General features: G+C 34.2%; 1 protein-coding gene across 2 annotated transcripts in view; it reads right to left on the bottom strand.

The window, feature by feature from the left end:
• The window catches only part of LOC118856385 (CD2 associated protein), a 165,882-nt gene that overhangs the window by 12,593 nt on the left and 129,403 nt on the right, over positions 1-23,886 (bottom strand). For both annotated transcript variants that reach the window (XM_036766673.1, XM_036766674.1), the window contains 5 exons: positions 22,625-22,687; positions 14,266-14,434; positions 13,683-13,825; positions 2,717-2,829; positions 915-998 (listed from right to left, as the gene is read on the bottom strand). In XM_036766673.1, the coding sequence (XP_036622568.1) occupies positions 915-998; positions 2,717-2,829; positions 13,683-13,825; positions 14,266-14,434; positions 22,625-22,687 (572 nt within the window). The remainder of the gene's footprint in view (positions 1-914; positions 999-2,716; positions 2,830-13,682; positions 13,826-14,265; positions 14,435-22,624; positions 22,688-23,886) is intronic.

Here is a 23,886-nt window from a genome sequence, read left to right on the forward strand (position 1 = left end):
CTGGACAATAGTGTGGATATTTTTTTGGGGGGGGAGGGGGCGGGGAGGAGAGGAGAAGAATCCAGGATGATTTTTAGGTTGGGAGCCTCAGGGAATGGGTGGATTATGTTATCCTCTACGGTAACAGTGAAGGTGGGTAAGAGGAGGGAGGTTTAGTCGAAAGATGATGAGTTCCTTTTTGGACATCTTGGGTTTACATATTTACTAGGCATTGAGTTCAAGACGTGTCAAAGACAGTTGAAGATGTAAGACTGGAGAGTTTCAATCAGGATAGGTACATCTGAGAATCATCACATAGAGATGATAATTAAATCCACAGGAACTAATGAGACTACCAAGAGAAGTAGTATAGAAGGAGAAAAGAGGAGGGCCCAGGACAGAACCCCAAGAAACACCTACAGTTAGAGGTTGTGATCTGGAAGAGGGTCCAGCAAAGAAGACAGAGGAGTAGTCAGAGAGGTAGGAGAAATCAGGAGAGAGTTGTGTCTTAAAACCTAGAGAGGGTAGGGACATAGAGACAGCAAGGTGCAGAGGAAAAAGGACTAGCTTTGGTATCAGGATAATCTGGTTTCAAGTCCTGTTTCTGACACATAATTAGTTCTGCAACTCTCAACAGTCACTTACATTCTCAGTACCCCAGGTAACTTCAAGACTAGTGGCTGCAGTTGTTTTCTCACTTGGAGCCCCCTGCAATACTGCTGAAATCACAAATGGGGACACCCTTCACCCAAGGCAGGATGGAGCAGAAAATAGGAAGATGAGAGGGAACAATTTTCTTTAAAATTAGGTTATGGCTCTATTTTTCAGCCTTCAGATTCTATGACGGTCCTACCTCTTAACTCCCTGCCAAATGCCAGAAATCATGACAATGTTGATCTAGCATAATGACCACTTTTTAAACAACAGCAGCTTACCTTTTTAACTTCAGTTGTCTTTAATTTGGCACTTTCTTCCTCACCTTTCTGAAACTTCAAGGTTTTTTCTGGACTTTGAATTGGCTACAGAATTAAAAGGAAACTTGATCACAGAGGCATAACAGAAGAGAAGAAGGCAACAGGCCCTCGAACAACTCCACCCTTCCCCCAAGATCATTTGTTCTCTTCAATTTAATCATCACAATCCTTACTTCATTGGTGTTAAATGCATAAACTAGCTATGCTGAACCAATTACACATCTAAAAATAAGCTGGTTCCTGATGACCAATGAGCTTTTCTAACTGCATACTTTTAAGCAAATATAGTAGTGAAGAACACATATATATATATGTATATATGTGTATATATATATATATACATACATACATATATATATATATATATATATACATACATACATATATATATATACACATATATATACACACACACACACATATATATATATATATATATATATATATATATATACACACACACACACACATAAAAACAAGACACCAGACTGAAAACGGATCATGGTGTAATGGATGGAACAACGGACTAAAAATAGAGAGATGTATATTTGAGTCTGATTTTCAACACTTTCTAGATGTCTAATGTGCAAATCATTTTACTTTTCTTACCCTCAGTTTCCTTATCTGTAAAATGGGGTAACAGTTGCACCACCTACCTCATAGGGTTGTTAAGTAAAGTGATATAAAATGTATTAAGTATACTAGAATGTATAAAGGAGCTGTAAAATTGCAAGCTATTATTATATGAAATAAGGAGATTATTTTCAAAAGACTTAGAACTAGAAGCAAAACAGCACAGAAATGGCACCTTAACATTAAAGTTATACCACATACACATTTTAGAAGTTTTCAGGAATAGTGCTTCTCTCTCACTCTGTTCTAAGGGAACAAAGTTGAAGTGACTGCTTTTAAAGCTCAAGGCAAAATAGGTATTATGCACATTACCACAAGTTCTGAATTACAAATAATACTCTTTATGGCTAAATGTGCAGAATAGACTTCTTACTCCTTTTCCCCACCCTGAGACTTCCTGATGTTATAAGAATTGTGATTGTATTATCCTTTAGGGAAGCTTCCACAACTCTGAGTCCATTCTAGACTAGTGGAAATGGAATGACGATCATAATGACAATAATGCTGCCGTATAAGTCTTTCAAAGACGAGTTTATATTTCAATCCTTTTATTCAACTAAACAAAGCTGTTGGTTATTTCACCTACCTGCACAACCTGACAACCCTAAATGTATAACTTTTACTATAAAAGAAAAATAGCATGATGGCAACATGAAAGATGAGAAAAATGAAATAACAACAACATTCATCTATTTGATACTTTAAGGCTTACATATTGCCTTACACACATTATGTTATTTAGTACTCACAATAAATTTGTGAAGGTTAATAGTACATGCATTTTAAAAATAAGGAAACTAAGAAAAAGTAACTAAAAAGCTTGGCTACTTACTCTAAGTCAAAATTACCTCATAAAATTTATATTCAAATTCAGATAAACTCCAAAACTAGTGCTTTATTCACTATACCATAACTAAATCACTTCTTACTCTTGCTTTGCTTCCTTCAACACACAAGTCTCTGGCTCCCATTGCTCACATGGGTGTAATTGTAATTGGCCTTTTGGGAGGGGGGGGGGGGGGTGGAGAATGATGATGGGAAGACTATAGTAGAAGGAATTCACTCTGATTTCTACTGTCACTTTTACATTTTCTAAGTAATTTGCTGTTTAAACTCAGTAAATAACTCACACTATGACCTCCATTGAAGCGACCAGGTAATCTCCTTCCAGGCATCTTCGGTCTATTTGCAGTGAGATGCAAAAGGTTTTCGGAGGAAGCTATGTCATCAAAATTTACAACATCTAGAGGATGAAAATAAATATATAGATCATTTATCTTACTAGACATAAAAGCAAATTAGTAAAAAGCCGATGAAATTTGTTTTCCAAAACTATAAACTAAAAGTACAACATTGCATTTAATGACTAACAAAGTTGTACTGTATTTTTCATTCGCATTTGGAAAACAAAATAATCTCTAAAAACAAGTTTAATCTCCCATAAAATTCAACTAACCCAATAAATATAGATTTTTCTAATGAAGATAATATAAAGTTCATGTACAGAAGTAAGTAGTCTTCAAAAAGATACTTTTGGGGAAAAAATAGATACAGAACAAGTCAGGGAAATATGGAACCATTGCTACTTAGAAATAGTAGCATAAAAAAATCTGGAACATACTAAATCCTTATTTTGTAAAAAACAAAAGACAAACACAAAAACACGCAAAAAATCATGGTTTATTTTTTAAAGTGAAGCATTAACTACTATGTATCTCAAAAGAAAGGAAAATATGGATACATGAAACTCATTTAAAATACCAATCATAACTTTGTGTTGACACTTACAAATGTAGTTACATATAACAGTGTACTTCCACATAACATTGTTTCTTAGTACAAAGAAAAAACCTAAGTTGTTCTGTGTTCTCCTGCTCAATCTGATACAACCAGGGTTATAACTAAACTCTCAACTAAGATTATAAATTAACCAAGCAACTGCTATACTTGCTATACTACTACACCCAAGGGTCTGAAATTCCAGGACAAGGAGAATATGGAAAAAGGCAGCCAAGAACACCATCTTATTTGTCACTAATAAAGCTGGTGAAGCTTTGATCTCACTTTGTAGGTGCCTGTTTTTCCTGTGGTTCACCCCCGATGTTGTTGGTAGAAGATCCTGAGGGAACCCTGGGTCATTCAAGTATGGATAATTTTGTATATTCTTCTAGACTTTTCCTACCTGAGTGACCCAGAGCTAAGCTGTCTCATAATGCAGTAGATAGCTTTGGGTTCTCTCAGATCTGGATCCATACCTTCTCTCCCCTCAAGTCCCAAGTAACATTTACCACAAACTTTACTGGTAATTTTTTCATTAGATGCATTTGTTCTATATATTCAATTCTGTTTTTCTAAAGCATTCTAATAATTTATTGCATTGTAACCCAATATCCACAGCCCACTCTAACACTCACCATTTTTTGTGTGTTATCTGGGAGAAAGGGAGAATGTAGAAAAGTTGAGGCGAGCACTATGTAAGAATGCCAGTTTTATAGTAATAGTAATACTTTTCATTTGAATATTTATCACCTTTCCAACATTATATTCTGATTATTTTGTGTTTTCCACCTTGGGTACCTCACTCTGCTACATTAATATTTTATAAAATAGGCACTTTAATATCTCCTTATATTTTTGTTTTGATTCTTTTGATAACTGTCTGCATTCAGATCTAAGCAATCATATGCCATAAGACTACATACTATAAAAAAAAAACAGCAATTTGTAGGGGTATTTATCATCAATTACATCTTCAGTCAAGATGAACATATAAACATTTATATTTATAAATTCCATTGCCAAATAGAGATACTGTATGTAAAAAGAAAAGTATTTTCTCTATTTTGAATGCTTTTGCTACTGGTAAACATTTTTTATTAAGTAAAACCATAGTAACTATTACAATCAGTCATTTTGGATTTGTAGGTATTATTTTTGAACGCATATTTAAGCAATTAACAGAAAGAAAAAAATTAATGGTAAAAGATAAAAGAGAGAAAAATGGAAGGACAAACAAAAAATAAGATGAATTTTTAACATTGCATACCAAACTCATGAAAAACCATTTTCCACATAACCAACAACTAACAATAACAATAATACTCTTGAGCTCTCTCTATAGCCGAATAGTCTTAACTTAGCAACTTCCTTGTTCTTAGGTTAGTTTTTTTTTTAGTACACCCTAAACTCATTAAATACTTAATGAGAGCATGTAAATCCTTAAACATATCATCTAAATAAAATCCTTTTTAAAAAAATCCTTTAAAATATTTAAATCTTTCAATTTTGTTTATGAGTAACAATAGCTTTAATTAGATTGTCCATTAATATAGCTAGTATCAATCATTTAATGACTTTCAAACGACCTAAACTTCTGTTTGGCTATTCAGGAAGACAAGGTAAAAAGTAATTCAAAGTACAACTACTAATGTTTAAGGAGCATTGACTAGAAACCTTCTATGATTTCAAGATTGTAAAGATACATAGATGTTTGAAAATTATTTGATACAGTGTTTTTTAGTCTACTTATAGAAACGCTTCCAAAGAGATTTGGTTTTTTCATGAAAACCAAAAACGTGAGCATAAACATCGACAGACATTAATTTCATAAAAAGACAAGTCTACACACACCTATTTCTACTGAGTATACCAGTTTGTTTTTTTTTTTAATAGAATAGCATCTTACCAAAATGGAGAAGGGTAGGGTAATTTCCTGACACGTAAGAAGGGAAACATGGCAAACAGGATAGGAAACAAAATCTGGAAAGAAAAGTCAAGGATAGGAATGTCTAGAAAAAAGATTCTGAACCCAAAAATTATTTTACAAAGCAGGAAAAAGAAACATTGGTAGAAGGAACAGCATAGTTTCAATGATTCAGCATATTAATTATATATGGTATTACATATTAGGCTTAAATAAGAACTGTTTTTTGAGTTTTATCCTTTTAATTACTAAATGAGCCTGCTTCAATAAAGTATAGCTAGAGGTTCAGAAGTATATAAATTTAGAGAGAGAACAAAGATGGCCTGAAAACACTGACTTTATTATTTAAGAATACAATCTGACACAGACAAACGCTTGATGGCTTTTACTAGATTATGTATGATCAATTTCTTGGCATATGATACCCATAAGCAATGACTGTGAGATTTCACAGTTATTACAAAGCATGACTAATGCTATATATTTCTTTTTTTCTTAGAGGTTGCTGTCAATAGACCTAAAAACCTGAACAGAAAAATGGACTATGTCAGTTATATATGTTCAATGAAAATATGCTCATGTCCCATATGATAATCTCGGTAACAGAAAATTCACAAAAATAAATCAAATGACTATTAGATACAGAAACTTTAGCGTTATAATGTCTATTCATGTGTACCTGTAATGGTTTAAGTGCTGTGAGATTATATAGTGTTCCCTTTTATGCATTAAAAAAACTTATATGGTACCTACCATCTTAGTAATATGATCATATGGGGGGGGGTTTGGGAATCACAATAAATGAACAAATAAGATTGAACAAGAGATTGATTTATTTCCCTTACTCAACACAGAAATACTGTCTTTTTCCTTTCAAAGCTATCTTTTAAACCTGGGAGACTTTTTATGAGGGAAAAACTATGAAGTACTACTGACTATGAAAAAATACATCCAATGCAACCAATATCAGCATTATCATTTTAACTTTAGATTTTCCTTCTTATTATAAAGTAAATGGAAAGCACTACTCTTCAATAAAAAAAAATACAACCTCTTAGTAACATCTGAGCCATGAGATCTAACAAACTTCCATAAATGGCATATTCTATGTGTTTGAAAAGAAAGTGGGAACTACATGTTTGAATAGATTTATATGCTGTTAGCAACATATAAAATGGGAATAAATAAGGAAAAGATCTATGATTTCATCAGTATGGGGAAATCAAGATGTGGAAAGCCATCTATGACTGGAAAGTTGACTGGGATACAGGGAATTTTAGTAATTTGCCTACGTACATACCTAGTAATCAACAAACACAGGATGTGAACCAGATCTTCCTTACTTCAAGCCCAGTACACCATGTACTAAGCCAAGCTGTCTCTATATACTTCATAATACCCTAAGAAAAATACTGTGCTTCGGGGGGGAAATGTGAGAAAAATTAAGCATGGTATTTTTCCTAGGATGAAATGAAGCATAAAAAAAAAATCATGGAATAGCTGATATAGTAGTTGGCTTAGAGTCAATGAAACCTGGGTCATGGCATGCCACTGAACTTTTGCTGGAAGATAAACTCTCTAGGATTTTATCTATAAAGTCACAGATTTTCTTTGGTAGAGGAGGAGGTTCACACACCAGTAGTTTCTTATCTGGGAAATCAAAGATAAGTGCACATGTGTGCTATTTGCTATAACTTATTTCTATATTTAGATATATACCAATGTAATATACACTATGAATGTGGGGGTCTATCTTTGCATGGAGTCAAGGGCTAATACATTCGCTTAATTACTATCTGTGTTCATTGTTAAGAAGATATATTTGATAAAGAAACATTTTTTTTCTAGTTGCTTCACAGCAAATTTCTACATATTAGTTATAATCTTTGCACATATTTCAAGATTCAGAGTGGTAGGAGACTTAAAAGGCTTTCTAGTCACATTCCCTCATTTTTAAAGGTGAGGAAATAGACCCAGAGAGATTAAGTGAAATGACCAAGTTCAAATATGGAGAAAATGCCAGAACCAGGATTCGAACCCAGATTGTGATTCCAAATCCAGCACTCTTTACATCTCTATGAAGTAAACCAGTATAGCATATTTCCCAACTTAACAAGTCACCTTGAAAAATTCTCATATCCTTAAATTGGGTGACCTTAAAAAATGCAAATAAATTTTACTTGTGTTTGATCTAGACCATGCTTTTCTTTTTTTAAAAATAAATTTTTATATATGACTTTTTTACATTACTCAAATTTCTCCCAGTATCCACCCCCTTCCCTATCCACATAACAAATATTTTTAATAAAAAGAAAAAAAGTCAGCAAAACTAATCACCATACCAAAAGTCTGAAAATATGTACAATGAACTGTACCAGTGAACCTTCCTCCTCTACAAAGGAGTGGGGTGGGAATGTCTTCTTGTCTCTTCTTTGAATCAGGGTTATTCTCTGTAATTTTGCAGCATTCACTTTTGATTGTTTTACTTATGGTTGGTTTTTTTCCATTTGCATTATTATCGTCATTGTATGTATTGTTTTCTTGCCTCTGCTAACTTTATTCTGTATCAGTTCATGTTTGTCATTTCTTACAATATAGTAATATTCCATTACAGTCATGTAACCATTTCCAAAAGAAAGGCATCTACTTCAAATTCCTTGCTATCACAAAAACTGCTGCAATAAATATTTTGGTGTATATGGAAACTTTCTTCTCATCAATAACCTCTGAGGCTATAAGTCTTGTAGTGGAATCGCTGGGTCAAAAGGTATGGATGATTTTAGCATTTGCATAATTCCAAATTGCTTTGCAAAACAGTTCAACTGATCCACAACTCCATCAACAATATACCATCTTGCCTAATTGTCCCATGATCCCTCCAACCTTAACTACTCCCATCTTTCATCACCTTTGACAGATTGTTGACAGGGTGAGGTAAAACCTCAGAGTTGTTTTGATTTGCATTTTTCTTGTTACTGGTGATCTGGAACATTCTTTCACATAGTTGCTAATAGTATCCAATTTCACTTTTAAAAACTCTTTGTTCGATAATCAATGCTGAAAACCAAATATGTTAAATAAATAAATTGCATTTAAAAAAAAAAAACTCTTTGTTCATACCTTTTGGCTACTTTTCTATTGGGGAATGGTCTGTGGTCATATAACTTTTACTTTTTATAATTTTGTATACCAGACTTTTATCTGAGAAATCTGATAAAAATATTATTTCCCCATACAACTGTTTTCCTTCTTATTCTAGAAGTAATTTTTTTTAAGTATAAAAGTTTTTCAGTTTCATGTAATCAAAGTTATCTGTTTTTTGTACTCTTGTTTGGTTAAGAATACATCTTCTACCCACAATTGTGAAAAGTATATTATTTGTTTCTTTTCTAATTTTTTTATAGTATGACCTTTAATATTAAGGTCACATATCCATTTAGAATTGTGGATATGGCATAAGGTGTTGACCTAAGCCTAATTTCTGTTGGAGAACTCTCTGGTTTTCCCAGTAGTTTTGAATCAAATAAGGAGTCTTTTTCTTAAGTATTTATATTTTCTAGTTTCTCAAACACTGGGTTATCAGGTTCCCTTGTTTCTGATTCTTCATTTTCTATTCTGTTCTACTATACTACTTTTTTTTTTTTTAACAAACAGCTTAATAATAAAGCTTGGAGTCTGGAAAAAGTGCTATTCTATCTTCATCTTTATCTTTTTTCATTTCTTTTTTGTTTTTCTAAATGAATTCAGCAAAATATTCCATTGATAGTTTGGCAAAAAAATTAAAACTGTAAATTAACTTTGGTCTTACTCTCATTTTTATTACGTAGGCACAGCACAGTCACATAAAATGAATATTTCTTAAATTATTTGTTGTTGCTCTTTAGTCATTTTAGTTGTGTCTGACTTTGTGACACCATTTGGGGTTGTCTTGGCAAAGATACTGGAGTGGTTTGTCATTTCTTTCTCCAGATCATTTTACAGATGAGGAAACTGAGACAAACAGGGTTAAGTGACTTGCCCAGGGTCATACAGGTAGTAAATGTCTAAGGCCAGATTTGAATTCAGGAAGAAGAGCTCTATCTAGTTGACCATAAGCTATTTAAGCTTTTCTTTATTTTTTTTATTAAGAACTTTGTAACTAAATCTATAAAGGTATTTTTGTAGATCCTTGATTATTTTGTGCATTGTGTTATTATTTACAATGGGATCTCCCTCAGATTTTGTTATTGTATAGAAATGCTCTTGATTTTTGTAGGTTTATTTCACAACCTGAAACTCTGTTGAAGCAACTGTCTCAATGTCAAGTCTCTAGGATTTTTTAAGTCAACCATCATGTCATCAGCAAATAGGGACAGTTTTAACTCCACTTTACCTTTCATTATACTTTAATTTCTTTCTCTTCTCTGCTAGTACTTCCAGAACTAATTCATATAAGTAATATACCAAGTTGCATCTTAGCTTTATTTTTGTTGGGGAAAGCTTCTAGCCTACATTCATAGCATATGATACTGACTTTAGGTAGATGTTTTTTTTTTTCTTTTTAGTATGATTCATTATGTTGTTTTATGAATGTTGAACTATCTTACATTCCTGGTATAAATTCATCTTATTCATAATGAACAAATTCTTGAATATATTGTTTTGGAGGTAGTTTGTTTGACAGAGGTTTATTTAAAAATTTTAATTGATATTTCTTAATGATACTGGCCTATATTTCTAATAATATTGTCATCTTTCTCTGGTTTACGTATGAAGATTACATCTGTCTCATAAAAGATGTTTAACACAGTGCTTTCTTTCTCAAATTTTAAGAATACTTTGTGTACTAATTATGGGTACTAATTACTGGTACTGGTCCTAATTATACTTTAAAAATTTGAAATATCTCTTCCATGAATCCAGCAGAAGTTTCTTGTTTGTATGGTTTTGTCTTGTTAGGGGGGAGGTGGGGAAGGAGAGGAGGTGAGAGAAAGAGAGGTGGTGATGGATATGACATAGTTCCCTTACAGTTACTTCTATTTCTTCTTCCAAGACTGGATTAAGATTTCTATTTGGTCCTTGGTTAATTCGGTTACTTTACATTTGTGAAGGAATTTCTCTAGTTCTTCTTTGTGTTCACAGTTATGGTAGTATATAGTTGTGTATAGCAGGTTCTGATAGTTTTTATTTCTTCTGGTTTTGTTGAATTTCATCTATTTTTGTTGTTGATTTGGTTTTCTGCCCTTTTCTTTTTAATCATATTTTTTATGATTTATCACTTTTGTTAGTCATTTCAAAAAATCAGCTTTTGGTTTTATCTATCATTTCTCTAGACTTTTTGTTCCTAATTTATATATTTCTCTTCTAATTTTTTAGTATCTCTTCTTTTTTGCTAACTTTAGACATTTTGGGGGAGGGCTTTTTAATTTCAAAAAATGCACAATTAATCAATAAATTCTCTGCTTCTATTATGTTAATGTATGTTTTAAGGGATACAATTTTCCCCTAAGGACTGCTTCAGCTGCATCCCAGAAATTTTGTTGTTTCATCATTATAATTTTTCCTTCCCATATGCATTACTTCTATGATACATTATTTAACTCATTTACTATTATAGGCTTTCATTGCTAACTAAGGCTCCATATGAGTGTGTATATGGGACCATACTTTTCAAAATGTCATGTCAGGAAAAGGGCCAAATAAATTGAAATTAAGAGCATTACTACGTAAGACTGACATTAAGTTCTCCTCTAGTTTTAAATATAACTCTATAACCTAAATGAAAAATACAAACAAGCAGAACCTAAGATATTTGGAAAAGATGAAGTTATACTCAAGCAGGTTTTGTATCTCATTGTGCCTATACATGCGTGTGTGTGTGTGTGTGCACGGGCAATAACTACTTATAGACTTAACTACATATTAATCAACTCTCCAATATTTACATATATTATAAGAGTTGTTTCCTTAATTCCATAGCCGTGAGCTATGGGGTGATTGAGCATATCAATTTACTTTAGTAATTACAATTGCTGTGTTTTTATATCAACAAACCCCTTATCTGCAATCTCTATTTTGGCCACATTAATTAAAGCAAGGATTTAGTCATCTGCTGTTCTATATTATTGCATATTCATTTCTATTCTAAATTTTAGTTATAGTGAAGAGATACCCAGTAAAGTTCAAATGGCCTAATAACCACTCAAAATTTTACTGCATTATATTAAAATATTATCCATCTAGATATTAAGATAGAATGGGAAAGGATTTTTTAAAAAGTCAAGAATAAAGTTTTTTTCTATTACTTATTAATTTGGTTCATATGGTATTAAGTATATGTTTTACTTCAACTAGAAATTTCTCAAAAACAAATCATACTATGTAACAAATGAATACTTTTTTTAAAAAACAAAAAGGTTTAAAGGCAAGAATGTAAAGACAAAAGATGCCTGAAAACCTAAGGTCATTTAAAGAGACAGAAACAGAGACAGAGAGGAAAATGAATTACTGCCTTGAGAAATAGATGATCACATTCTCAACAGAGAGGCAATGGAATTAAAAAGCAAAGGCACTGTTGATTAAGTATACTGTGAAATATCTTGGTAGAATGAATCAGAAAATCTTACATGGTCCCTGAACACTTTCCTCAAACAAGTGTCATCAGAATCTGAGAAGAGTAATAGAAAAAAATTGTAAATTAGAAATAAGGATGCTCAAAGACTCAAATGCACTTCTAGGAACCAGAGCCAAACAAAATCCCTTAACTATTAACTACTTCCTTGACTTTTAAAATCAGATTATGACTTTAGTACCAAAACTCTAAAAATGAATTTTTCAATGCACTTCAAAATTATAAATGATTAAGGTTTGCTTACATAAACGAACACAAAAGCTAAGGTAAAAATATTTATAAAAAGAAAAAAAAATGAAAGCAGTTCCTTTTATTTAAATCAACAGCTAGTAGGCAAGGAAATTCTTGTTAGAAAATACCCCAAGTTTCAGTCTCTAAAATCTGAGTGTTCTAGGTAATTCTCTAAAGATTATAAATAGCAGAGACCATGCCAATCTTCATTGGTAGATGCAGTTTCCTTACTCAAGCTCCTACATTAACAAAATCACATATAGTATCTATTCTTAATATGTCTTGCCTAGCCTAAGATTCAAACTTAGGAGTATTCAAAAGTTTCAAGCATTTAACACATTGTAGGGTATAGCTACTAAAAGAAAGGGACCAGGATACTGTTTGAGAATAGTCTAAGAATTTAGAAAGTTAAAAAGAAATGATGACAGTACAGCATGGTATTAACTTAAAAAGGAAAAATAAAGTGTAAAAATTCCCAAACAAAACAGTAATATATCATGATAGTTTTAAAAAAGTATAGTACTAAGACAAGTAAATATAAAGGTTGGTAGAGCAGTAGTGGGAAGGCATTGAGTTGGATGCAGGCTATTTTAAACCACTATTGTATGACACTGGTTAAGTCACTAAATCAACCTATACCTTTGCTGTTTTATGTGAAAAATGAAAGCATCATCACTTTAATTTAGACTGGAATGAAGAAAAAAGTATATTATCTATAAATGTGTTTAAAAAAATAAATAGTAACATAAAAGGGCAAAGTGCAACAAAAAGTGGCAGTAGTGATATTACCGATAGAATTATAAGATAATCTTCACAAGATATTGTATACTAGTGAAATATAAATCCCAGAGTTTACTTTCCAATTCTGCACCTCACAACTAAACAGGAGGGAATGGGAAAAGATATAGAGCATAATCACAAAGATGAATAAGAGTTGAAGATCTGTGTCTAAAATAAATAAACATGAATATCAGTCAGCTTATGAGAAAAAGTTATGAAAGGTTATTCAAATATATAACTGTCTTTATACAGTCTATTTAATCAAAGATAAGAGTGCAAAAAAGAAACTATCTTAAAATAAAGCAGGGAGGAATCAAAGTAGTTATTTCTTAAGCCAAATAGTGTTGTTTAGCACTGCAAGAAATGACCAATAAAATTGTGGAATTTCTATGGATGATTTAAAAATAAGATGAATTCTATTCTGTCTGAGACAGTTTGAGTAGTTTAAGGCAGATGTTCTCTCAAAATCTCTTGTAGCCTTATGATTAGAAACATAGCACATCATCTAAAATCACCGAAGTCAATCATCTGCAGTTTAGTTTCACTTTTCAATCAAACTACATATAATATGAATGTTTAAAGCCTTTGCACCACTTTACTTTTCACACTAAAATCACAGGCAAAGATAAATATATATATGTATGTGTGTGTGTGTGTATGTCTGTCTGTCTGTATGTATGTATGTATGTATACATATATATATCAGAAGTTTAATGAGAAATATATTCACAGATTTAAAAATTATAACAGATTATTCTATTTATTAACTTACCTATCTCTTTAGAGCTCCTTATTACAAATGAATCTAGGTCTACTGATTTTGGTCTAGGAGGTGCTTGTTCAGGATCTAGCTTTGGTTTCAATACTGGCTCATTTTCTGTCTTTGAGGGGAAGGTAGGAACTTCCCCATTGAGCCTAAAATGAAGAACCAAAGAGTGATCATTTAACATGTGCAAAATAAAAAAAATCAAAGTGATTTTATTTTCATAAAGTTAATATAAACCTTTAAAAGGTAAATAATATGGAATTGATGTGTAATAATTTGCTCTTTTTGGTCCTAAGTTTAAAAATAAGATAAAAAATTTAAACATACTGGCAACTTATAAAAATTAAAAAATTGAGAATTAATTTTATTCTTTCTATTCTATAAAACTAACAAGTCTAAATCTGGTAAATAATATCACAAAAGCAATAATATTTCCATTATAATTTGGGAGATACACACAGTAAGATTAGCATTTTTCCAAGAAACAGAAAATAAGGTCAGGAGGGTTACTTTAAAAAATATTATAACTCTTAGTAATGTAAATCATTTTTTGATGGCAGAAAAATTAATACAAAATGAAATGACTTACTTAGAGTTAGGAGGTGGTGGTGGTGGAATTGGTTTTTCCGGTCGCTTTGGATATATCATCCCTGAGGATCTTGATAAATTGTTGGCTTTATTAGGAGGAGTAGGTTTCTTGGGTGGTACCTGGGGAGCCGCTGGCTTTGAAGGCTTCTGTTCCAAAGCTGACTTTTCATCTACACAAAATTAAAAAAAAAAAAAAAGAAAGTAAGCATAATCAAAACTATTTAGGTTTTCTGAGAGAAAGAGAGAGAGAATTTTTATGTCATTAGTACTCTTAAAAATAGAGGACAAACAACAAGTGTTTACTTAATTATCTATATAAATATATATGTGTGCATAGATACACATACATATAACTTATGTGATATACAAGTTATACACAATTTATACATATACACATATACACACAGACATAATTTTTCCTGAGCCAATAGTCCAAATTCTTTAGATGGGTCATAAATTTAATTTGGGAGGCTCTGCAATACCTTAGTGTTTGATATTATAATATTATCAAAATTATTTCATCTGCTAAGAGGAATAGCTGGAAGACCTCACCTTATCATCCTTCATGTGCAGTTATCCCCAATTAGAATGTCGGCTCCCTCACAACAAGAACTAGTTATTTGTATGCCCAGAACTTCACAAACTTGGCACATTACAAATGCTTTCTCAAACATTCATTCAATGATAGGAATTCCCCCTTTAGCCTGGATTCTGTGTTGGATCTCCTTAATCACAGTGATGAGTACCTTTATAAAATGTGTCTCCCCTTTTTATACTTCACTTGATATGAATGACCAGAGTGTTATCAAAGTAAGAGCTCTCTAGTTCCCCCCTTCCTTTGAAAGAAATCTACCATAATTTTGACATATGCACTTTCTTGAAGGATTGATAACCATTAAAGTTTTATCTTGCTTTACTGAATCAAATGTTTTTTAAAGAGTTAAAAAACAATAAGCACAGAGGGAATCTTGTATTCTCAACATCTTTTAGTCATATGTGATGGTAAATATGTGGTTTACTGTGGAATATCACTTTTGAAAGCTTAATTAATGCTTCTACACTTAACAAAGACATCCTTAATGTAAGTATGGATGATTCTCATAAAAAAAAATCATATAGGTAGTAAAACAGACATTATTAATCACTAGTCACCAATTTTTTCTTTCAAACTTTTGGGAGATAATATAGCAAGTCCAATATTCTACCATGCCTCTGGTATTATCCTCTCTGATACCCTAAAATCAAACCCTTATTGTGCTCAATATTGTTACCTCCAGCATAGACTTCTGTATATGCTCGATCTAACCTAAGCATCTTTTCACATCTTCATTTTCTTCAATGTTATTTCTATTTCCTCAGATGTAAAATCAGGACTGTTAGGAGTTCAAACGCAATGACTCCATTGTCCTTCATGGTGAAAAGAGCTTACTTTACAAATTTCATATACTTTATTCATCTTTTGTCCATTTGTTGTCCTCCTCCTACTTTCATCGAATAACTTTGTTTAGTTGGGTAGCTTACTAACCTTTTTTTAAACAAGTCTTTCCATTGTTTTTTGATCTTTTATGACATAACACTGCTTGTAATTTTCTGCCATTTTTTGGTAAAATTTTATAGCTAAGTTTTTATTCTAAACTGGTACCGCTTTTAGCTGCCATAGAGATCAAGTGTTTGCTAACTAAGGTGTTTTGGGGCTGTTTCAGTTTCCTCATTAGAACAACTGATTTATCTGTGAGAAATTTGTATGTGGTGTTGATATTCTTTCCTCCATTTGTTTTCCATTTATCAACCTTAGTAACTTACTTAAATAGGTCAGTTTGAACTTCTAGTTTTCTATCAAATCTGATCTTTATTTTAATTAAGCTATGGTGCCTCATTATAGACAACTGATTGAGAAATTAATCAAAATCATAAAAGAACTAAAAATCAAGAATGTTTTCATGTTTCAATTATTGCAAGTCATTTAGCATAATGCTACAAATTTACAAAGCACTTTTCAACTATACATTCTAATTTTAAAAATAAATCAGTTAAACAGAGATTTAAGTTGTAGCAAAATTATGGTGCTCCAGTCTTACATTCTCACATACTCCTTTTAAAAATTTAACTAGGGAACATTTTTTGTCATCTGCAGGTAAAAAAAATGATGTTAAATGAATATGAATTAAATGTCTAATAACCACTGGGAAGTGCTGACTTCATTCCTGAAACAAATATACGTCAGGCAGCATAATGTAGTAGACAGCAAACCTTGAAACCAGTAAGAATAGCATTCAAGTCCCACTTGTGACACCTACTGGTTGAGTGACATTGGTTAAAGTTACTAAAATGTTCAGTGGACTAAGAGAGAGCTAGTAGTTCTAATCCTCTAAGGTGCAAATCTCTTTAGTGGCTGTATAGAGAATGGATTAGAGTTGGGACAGACTTGAGGCAGGAAATACAGATGATTTAATGATCTAGGAAAGAGTTGATCACAGCCTGAACTGCAGTGCATGACTGGGTAAATAGAAACATACAGCAGATATTGCAGAGACAGAAATACCTTCAAAGCCTTTGGTGACTGGATATGTGGAGTGAGAATAAGAAGACTGGATTGATGCCAAGGTTGTGATCCTGAGTGACTAGAAAGAAGGTGGTGCCTTCAACAGTAACTAGGGAGTTTAAAAGAAAAATAGGTTTTAAAGGAATAAGGAGAATGAATAGTTTTGAATAGGATGGGTTTGAGAAGACTATAGGACACAAGAGCTTGAAGTGTATGTTAGGCAGTATATGATATGGGACTGGCAATCAGAAGAGAATCTAAGATTGGATATCAAAGTCTAGAAGTTAACTGCTTCTTGTTGTTCAGTCATTTTTCATCACGTTTGGTTCTTTGTGACCCCGTTTGTAGTTTTCTTGGCAAAGATACTGGAGTAGTCTGCCATTCCCTTTTCCAGCTCATTTCACAGAAAAGTAAACTGGGGCAAACAGGATTAAGTGACCTGTCCAGGGTCACACAGCTAGTAAGTATGTAAGGCCTGATCTGAACTCAGGAAGATGAGTCATCCTGACACCAAGTCCAGCACTTTATGTCTATTGTGCCATCTAGCTGCAACAGTTTATCTGCTTAGAGATAACTGAATCTATGGGAGGTGATAAGATCATCAAATTCAACCCCTTCCACATCACAGCAGTTCCCACGATCTGAAAAATAAGCATAAATTTTTTGGCCCTCCATTTGTACCAAAAGTTGGAATATTTCCCTAAGAGATATTGATATTACACAATACTATACATGTATTTTGTGTATTTCTGTCTTCCTAAGCTTTTTCTGTGTAGTCTGCTGGCCTTTGTGTGTCATCTGCAGCTTCTGCAAAACTCCCCCAGAATTCCCATTTAATTTCTTATGCAGATACTCAATACACTGAAACCATGATGGAGAAAGTCCCTGTGTAGAAGAGATAACTATAGAGTAAGAGCAACATCTACTACACGGAGTAGACCTGTTTCTCCTTCAAAAGGCAAGAAAAGAAAATCATTTTAGAGACTTAACTGGTTCAAAGATAAGGCTTGAATCATGGATGTAGTTTACTGGTCACTTAAGATAAAGAATCCAGCCCATCAGGAGTCAGTGTTCCTCAGCCTTCACAGAATCCCTATGGCTATTTGAGACAACACATGACTAAAACTCCTGACCAGGTCCAACTTCCAATGGAGACAAGGAGAGTGGACTATCTGAATACGTGCTATAACTTTACTGAATATCCCATCCACTCCACGATATTAATTCCTCTTAAATAATGTTATGTGGCCTAGAAATTTTCATTTCATTCTAATCCTGAACCTAAACCATTGGACTAACCTGAATCTCGCCTGACCAGGAACATGCATAGTAGTCAGAAAGATTGGTATGGAAGGACTGAAGTGGAGAAAGATCTGGGAGAAGAGGGAATCCCGGTGATTATTACTACAGAGAGCATGGCTCCCTGTGGCACAATGCTTCTCAATGTATAGAGCACGTGGTCTTGATAGAATAGGGAGAGTAAAGATGCCGCTAACAGCTTTGGACAGCTAATATCACTACCATAGATCAATAGGAGATGAATATGCTCTGGTCGTTACAAGGCATACCCTTAAGGCAAAGGGGCAAATAATGGACATAAGTTGTTTGCTGAACTTGCATCATTTTCTATTTAGATGTGATTTTATCTCCAGGCTCTATTTATAAGCCTGGCCCTCTCTAAAGACTTATCAATTTGGGGACTGTCTGACTGCTGAAGGTCTGTAGGAGACTTTATATGGCATTTAGGAGACAACTGTACATGAACTTTATTGAAAACCTTTAGTGAAAGATCCTGGGAGATGTACTATGAAGGACCAATGACTGTGGGTCCTCAGGGACCCAAAGAACTTTCCAAAATTGGGGATATGGACAGAAGTGTCAAGTGTATCCTGTCTGACTTAAAGACAGATCACTAAGGAGATGAGGTGGAGCTAAGTCAGTTTCCCTTCTCACTCCAGAATGTGCGGCATGTCAATAATAACCAGCGTTTATGCAGCACTTCCAAAGACTTGCAAAGCGCTTTACAAATATTAGCTCATTGATCTTCACAACAACCCTGGGAGGTAGGTGCTATTATTATACCCATTTGACAGATGAGGAAACTGAAGCAGATGGAAGTTAAATGCTATTAAAGTGTCTAAGGTCAAATTTAAACTCAAGTCTTACTGACTCCAGGTCCATTTATCTATCCACTTGCTGTACTACTTAGCTGCCTACTACACTCTTGTCACTGGAAGCTCCTGGGAGAGACTGCGAGAAAGTAACCCTCTTCCCCACTCTGGAGCAGTTCAAATGGCTTCAAACAAGCTGCTTCGTAAACTGGGCCACTAGTTCTCTGGCTCCCTCTTCTTTGCTCTTCTGCATGAACAGAGATAAATGAATGGTAATCTTACAATGGATGTTTCTAACCTTGGAGGTAAGAACTTGTGAATTGGGACTATGGGAGATCCTCAGGTGATACTACCTACATGACATGAAATATATAGTTACTTCAGCTAAATGAGAAAATGATCACAACAGAAAAAGGAAGCTAAGCCCTGGCTTGGCTTGCCCAAAACTAGTTACCTCAAGGGACATATTCAAACAGTCTACATACACTGTGTGGCCACTGGGGAAAGGAAGATGACACCTGGCAGCTTAAAGTGGACTACAGGGATGAAGGTTGTCACATCCGTTGCTGAGGCCATTTTTGATGATGGTTTGCCCTGCAGGCATCGGCAGCCTCATAGGCGATGGTTGAGGAGGGCAACATCAAAAAAGTGACTGTAGTGATACAAGGCGGCTAATCAAAACCTGCTGGTTTACTATATCCTCAATAGAACTGATAAGGCCTCCATACTACTGGAGTGAGGATGTAATTTCTGTAACTTCCAAGGTTGAATTGCTGGGAAGTGCCTTGCTTTCTAACAAGAAGGAGGAAATGAAATCATCTCTATATAACTAGATAGTGGCTCCTGCAGAAGAAGCGGAAAATATGTGAGCATATGGTATCCTTTTCCAATAGGACTCCCAGGGGGAAAGTGGAGCAGACAGAGAAGGTGAATTTCCTGACGAGTGAGCTAGAGTGGTACAAAGTGCATCTTGGTAATGACCCTGACCCTAGTTACACATATAAAAGGGTAATGACCTCTTGGTAACTATAGCTGACCCATGATAAGGATCAGTGAGGATGCAGGAAATAACATTATCTATGCTGTGACTCTGATGTTTCACATGAACCAGATGGTTAGGCAGAAAAATTTGGTGCTTTCCAAACTGAAGAGGCAAAGACAAGGAGTTCTGGTCATTGTCTTCCATATTCACTTAAGCTCTGTCTTCAGGAGGCCATGTGCAGGGAGGATGGGAGGGAGGGGAAGTAGGGAGCTATTTTTGTTGTGTTTTTTTTTCCTTCGACCCATACCAATGCTTCTCTAGTGCTGCCTATACTAATTGTGTTATATTTTGTCTTGGTATCATTCTGTTTTGGTCTTTCTTTTCTACCTCCAATGCTTCCTATTCCAGGCTTCTTGCCTGCCCAAGGCCAGGGTTGCCGAGTAAAGGTCCTAAGGCCATTTAAGAAGTAGAAAGTCTCCTAGGAGACTTTTAGGACCTATCATCAAGGGGTAGGATACGATAAGAGGTACATCTGCTTCACATAGGCTAGGATAGTTTTTCCTTAAAAAAAAAAAAATCAAGAAAGCTATCCCAGAGACACAGGTCCGGGGAAATAAGGGTGCACTATTGATGTAAGTTCCCTGTCGCCTAGGTCATAAAGAGACAACACACCTCAGAAGTGACGAACTCCTTCCTGTCATGCAGCAACACACCCTTCTGATCCTTAAGACAAGCGAAGCTGTGTCCCCTAAACTAATGCTGTAACTCTGCTGAATATCTTTTCCATGTTATCATTAATAAAACTCCTTTTTATTTTAATATTATATGGCCTAGGAATATCATACTTTGTTCTAGTTATGAGCCTAGAACATTGGATTGGCTAACCTGAGTGAAATTTAGCCCAGAGGAAAAAGGGAGAGAGTACAGAGTGAAAATAAAAAAGATTGTCAGGCAGAGGCCTGGTGATATATCCAGGTTAGTGAATGTGACTGTAATGGTAAGCAGGGCAGGATTTTTTGCTGTTCTTCTCTTTTGGTATGCTAAGGCAACCAAGTGACTTTAATGAGTCTCACCTTTGTTTGAATGGGACAGGTAAAGTGGGATCTTTTGTCTTGGAGTGCTTCTCAGCAGCAAGGCAGCAGAGAGTCATTGATTTGTATATGATGTGATACTAGCGACTGAAGAACTCTCCCATACCCTCAAGCCCTCAGGGCCCTGAGCAGGGTGTAACAGCTCTGAGGTTGGTGTTTTGCTTTTGGGGATACACTCATTGAAACAGTGATGAGACACTGGGCTAGCCCTTGAAACAGCCCTCCCCCCTTTAATAACCCAGATGTTGGTGCTGCTTCTCTGGTAAGTATGTACTGCTATGGACAGACTAGCTTGTGTTATTTGCTCTGTTTATAATGTATGCTTGCAATTTCTGTTTGTATTTGCCCTGAAGATCAGGGGGCTGATCTCCTCCCCCTGCCAACTAAGTGAATGATATATGTATGTTTAATTAAACTGAGATTGTTAACCCCTCAAAGTTGCTTTCCTTAGAAAAGCAGATCAAAGAACCTGTGTTGGTAGCCCTTCTGTGTGTTCGTGTTATTGGTCTTACACAGTCACAGTAGCTGCTAGCAACACTGTTGTTACAATGACACAGATAAAGATCCAGCAAAGGAGAAAGAGAAGGAATAATCAGGTAGGAGAACCAAGAGAGAAGAATACCATAAAAAATATAGAGAGATAGTATTCAAAAGGAGAGGTGATCAGCAGTATCAAACTCTACTGAGAGTGCCATTATATTTGGTGATTGGGAGATCAGTAGTAGTTTTTGAGAAAGTACTTCTAGTTGAATAAAATTAGGGTCAAAGATACTGTTGACAATTTAAAAGGAAGTTAGAGTAGGTGAATTTTAACTAAGAAGGGGAGGAGAGATATAGGATGATAACAACTGGGATGATAAGGTCTAATGAGGGCTTTTTTAAGGAATGGAGGAAAATAGAGTGTGTTGCAGGCAGCAAGGAAAACATCCAGAACATAAGGAAATATTGAATACTGGGTATGGGGTAGAAATGACAGTGTGTGCAATCTCCTGGAAAAGACAGGAAGGAATAGGATCAAGGGTAGATATAGAGAGGCTGGCTTAACAAGGGCCATCTCTTCATCAGAGATTAAGGTCACGAAGAAGAGAGAAAATGATTTCAATGAGAAAAGAGGGAGAAAGAAGGAACTTAAGATGAATGGCTTCAATTTTTTCAGTGAAGTATTACAAAAGATTGTCTGAGTGGGTAGGGATGGGAAGGCTGTGCTGTGAGAGGCATAAGTAAAGAAGGTTTGATACTGCTATGGTGCATAGAGTAAAGATGCAGTTAGGCAGCAGGAGAACTATCTTGTTTAAGGCAAGTGAGATGAAGTAGCATAATTTTGTAGTGGACTCAGGCAGCCCAGGTTTGTGACTTCTTCCAGTTCCACTCAACAGGATTCAAACAGAAGCAAAGGAGGCAAAGTAATCCAGAGTTAGGGTTTGGACAAGAGAACAAGACATTCAAGAGTAAACGATAGTATAGTGCCGAACTGGTTCACCAAGAGGTCAAAATTGGAAATCGATTAGATAGTGTTCTATTCTCTTAAACTAGTTCAAGCTTTCCCAATCATCCTAAAAATTCCCACACTAATTAAACATTCTTGTAGTAGTAAGCTACTTTTTCCCAAAACAAACAAACAAATAAAACCTTACCCTTTTCTTCAAGCCTAGAAGTAAAATACTTCTTCTCTAAAATTGTAGGTTCAGGCTTGGGAGCTAAAAGAAAAAACAAAAGCACCAGACATTTCACTGGCTTTTTATAATTGTAAAACATATTAATAATTCTTTTTATACTTTATAATGAAAAATGAAAGTTGAGCTTCTAAATAACTAAGGATAGATAGAAGGCATAAGGGAATATCACTAAACCAACAAGCCAGAACACCTGGGTTCTATCGAATATTGGCTCTATCATTTAACAAGTCACTTTTCTCTCTAGGTCTTAGTTCCTTATCCATACAATAAAATCGAACTAGCTGATCACTAAATCCTCTTCCAGTTTTTTAGCGCTCTGTTTCCATGAAAGTGACTTTGGATTCAAAACTTGTTCTTTAAAACTGAGTTTCACTATGCATATACATTATTAGAGGTTTATGTAGAGGGAATGTAAGGAATGATGTTTCTTAACAGTATACCCCATGAAGAAATAAATTATATACAACAATTCTAAGAAACATTCTTTGAAGTCAGAACTTAACTAATCAGGGCACACAAGAACCTTCTGAAGAGTTCCATCTCTATGCACCTCAGTTTTTGTAACTGTAAATTAATGGGTTAACTTTGGTCTCATTAAAATATCAGCTATAGCAACACTGAGACAATTTAATTGAAATCCAATTCAATTCAATAATTCAAATAATGTATCACAAAGATTTCCAGAATATGGTTTGCATTCAAAACCAACTATGACAATCATTTTCATTTCCTTAGATTCTAGAAGCCTAATTTATAAAACCATTTCCCTCCTTTTTAACTGGTTTATAGTATCACAGTATTGGGGGACTCAAAGTCTAAATTCCTTGTTTTATAAATGAAGTACCTAATTTCATACTGTAAATTAATAAATTAGCATTCGGATTTATATATGAATTTCTATTAAGTTTGGTAATTGTGCTTATTTCTGTCACTGAACATTTACAAATCACAGTATCTTAGAACTACAAGAGATGTTGGAGGTCACATAGTCCAATCCACTTTTTTCACAAAGAAGCAAACAGAGGCTCAGAAGTGAATTAATTTGTCAAAAATCACATAGGCTTGTGGCACAGTGGACAGAACAAAGGACCTGAAACCAGGAAATGTATGTTAGATTCCTGGTTTTTAAAGACACTTAAAAGATGTGTGATCATAGAGAAGTCACTTAACCTCCCCAAGTCTCAGTTTTCTCATGTGTAAAATTGTAGTAACAGTACTTA

This window comes from Trichosurus vulpecula, chromosome 7, assembly GCF_011100635.1.
Source record: "Trichosurus vulpecula isolate mTriVul1 chromosome 7, mTriVul1.pri, whole genome shotgun sequence".
Taxonomy (NCBI): Eukaryota; Metazoa; Chordata; class Mammalia; order Diprotodontia; family Phalangeridae; genus Trichosurus; species Trichosurus vulpecula.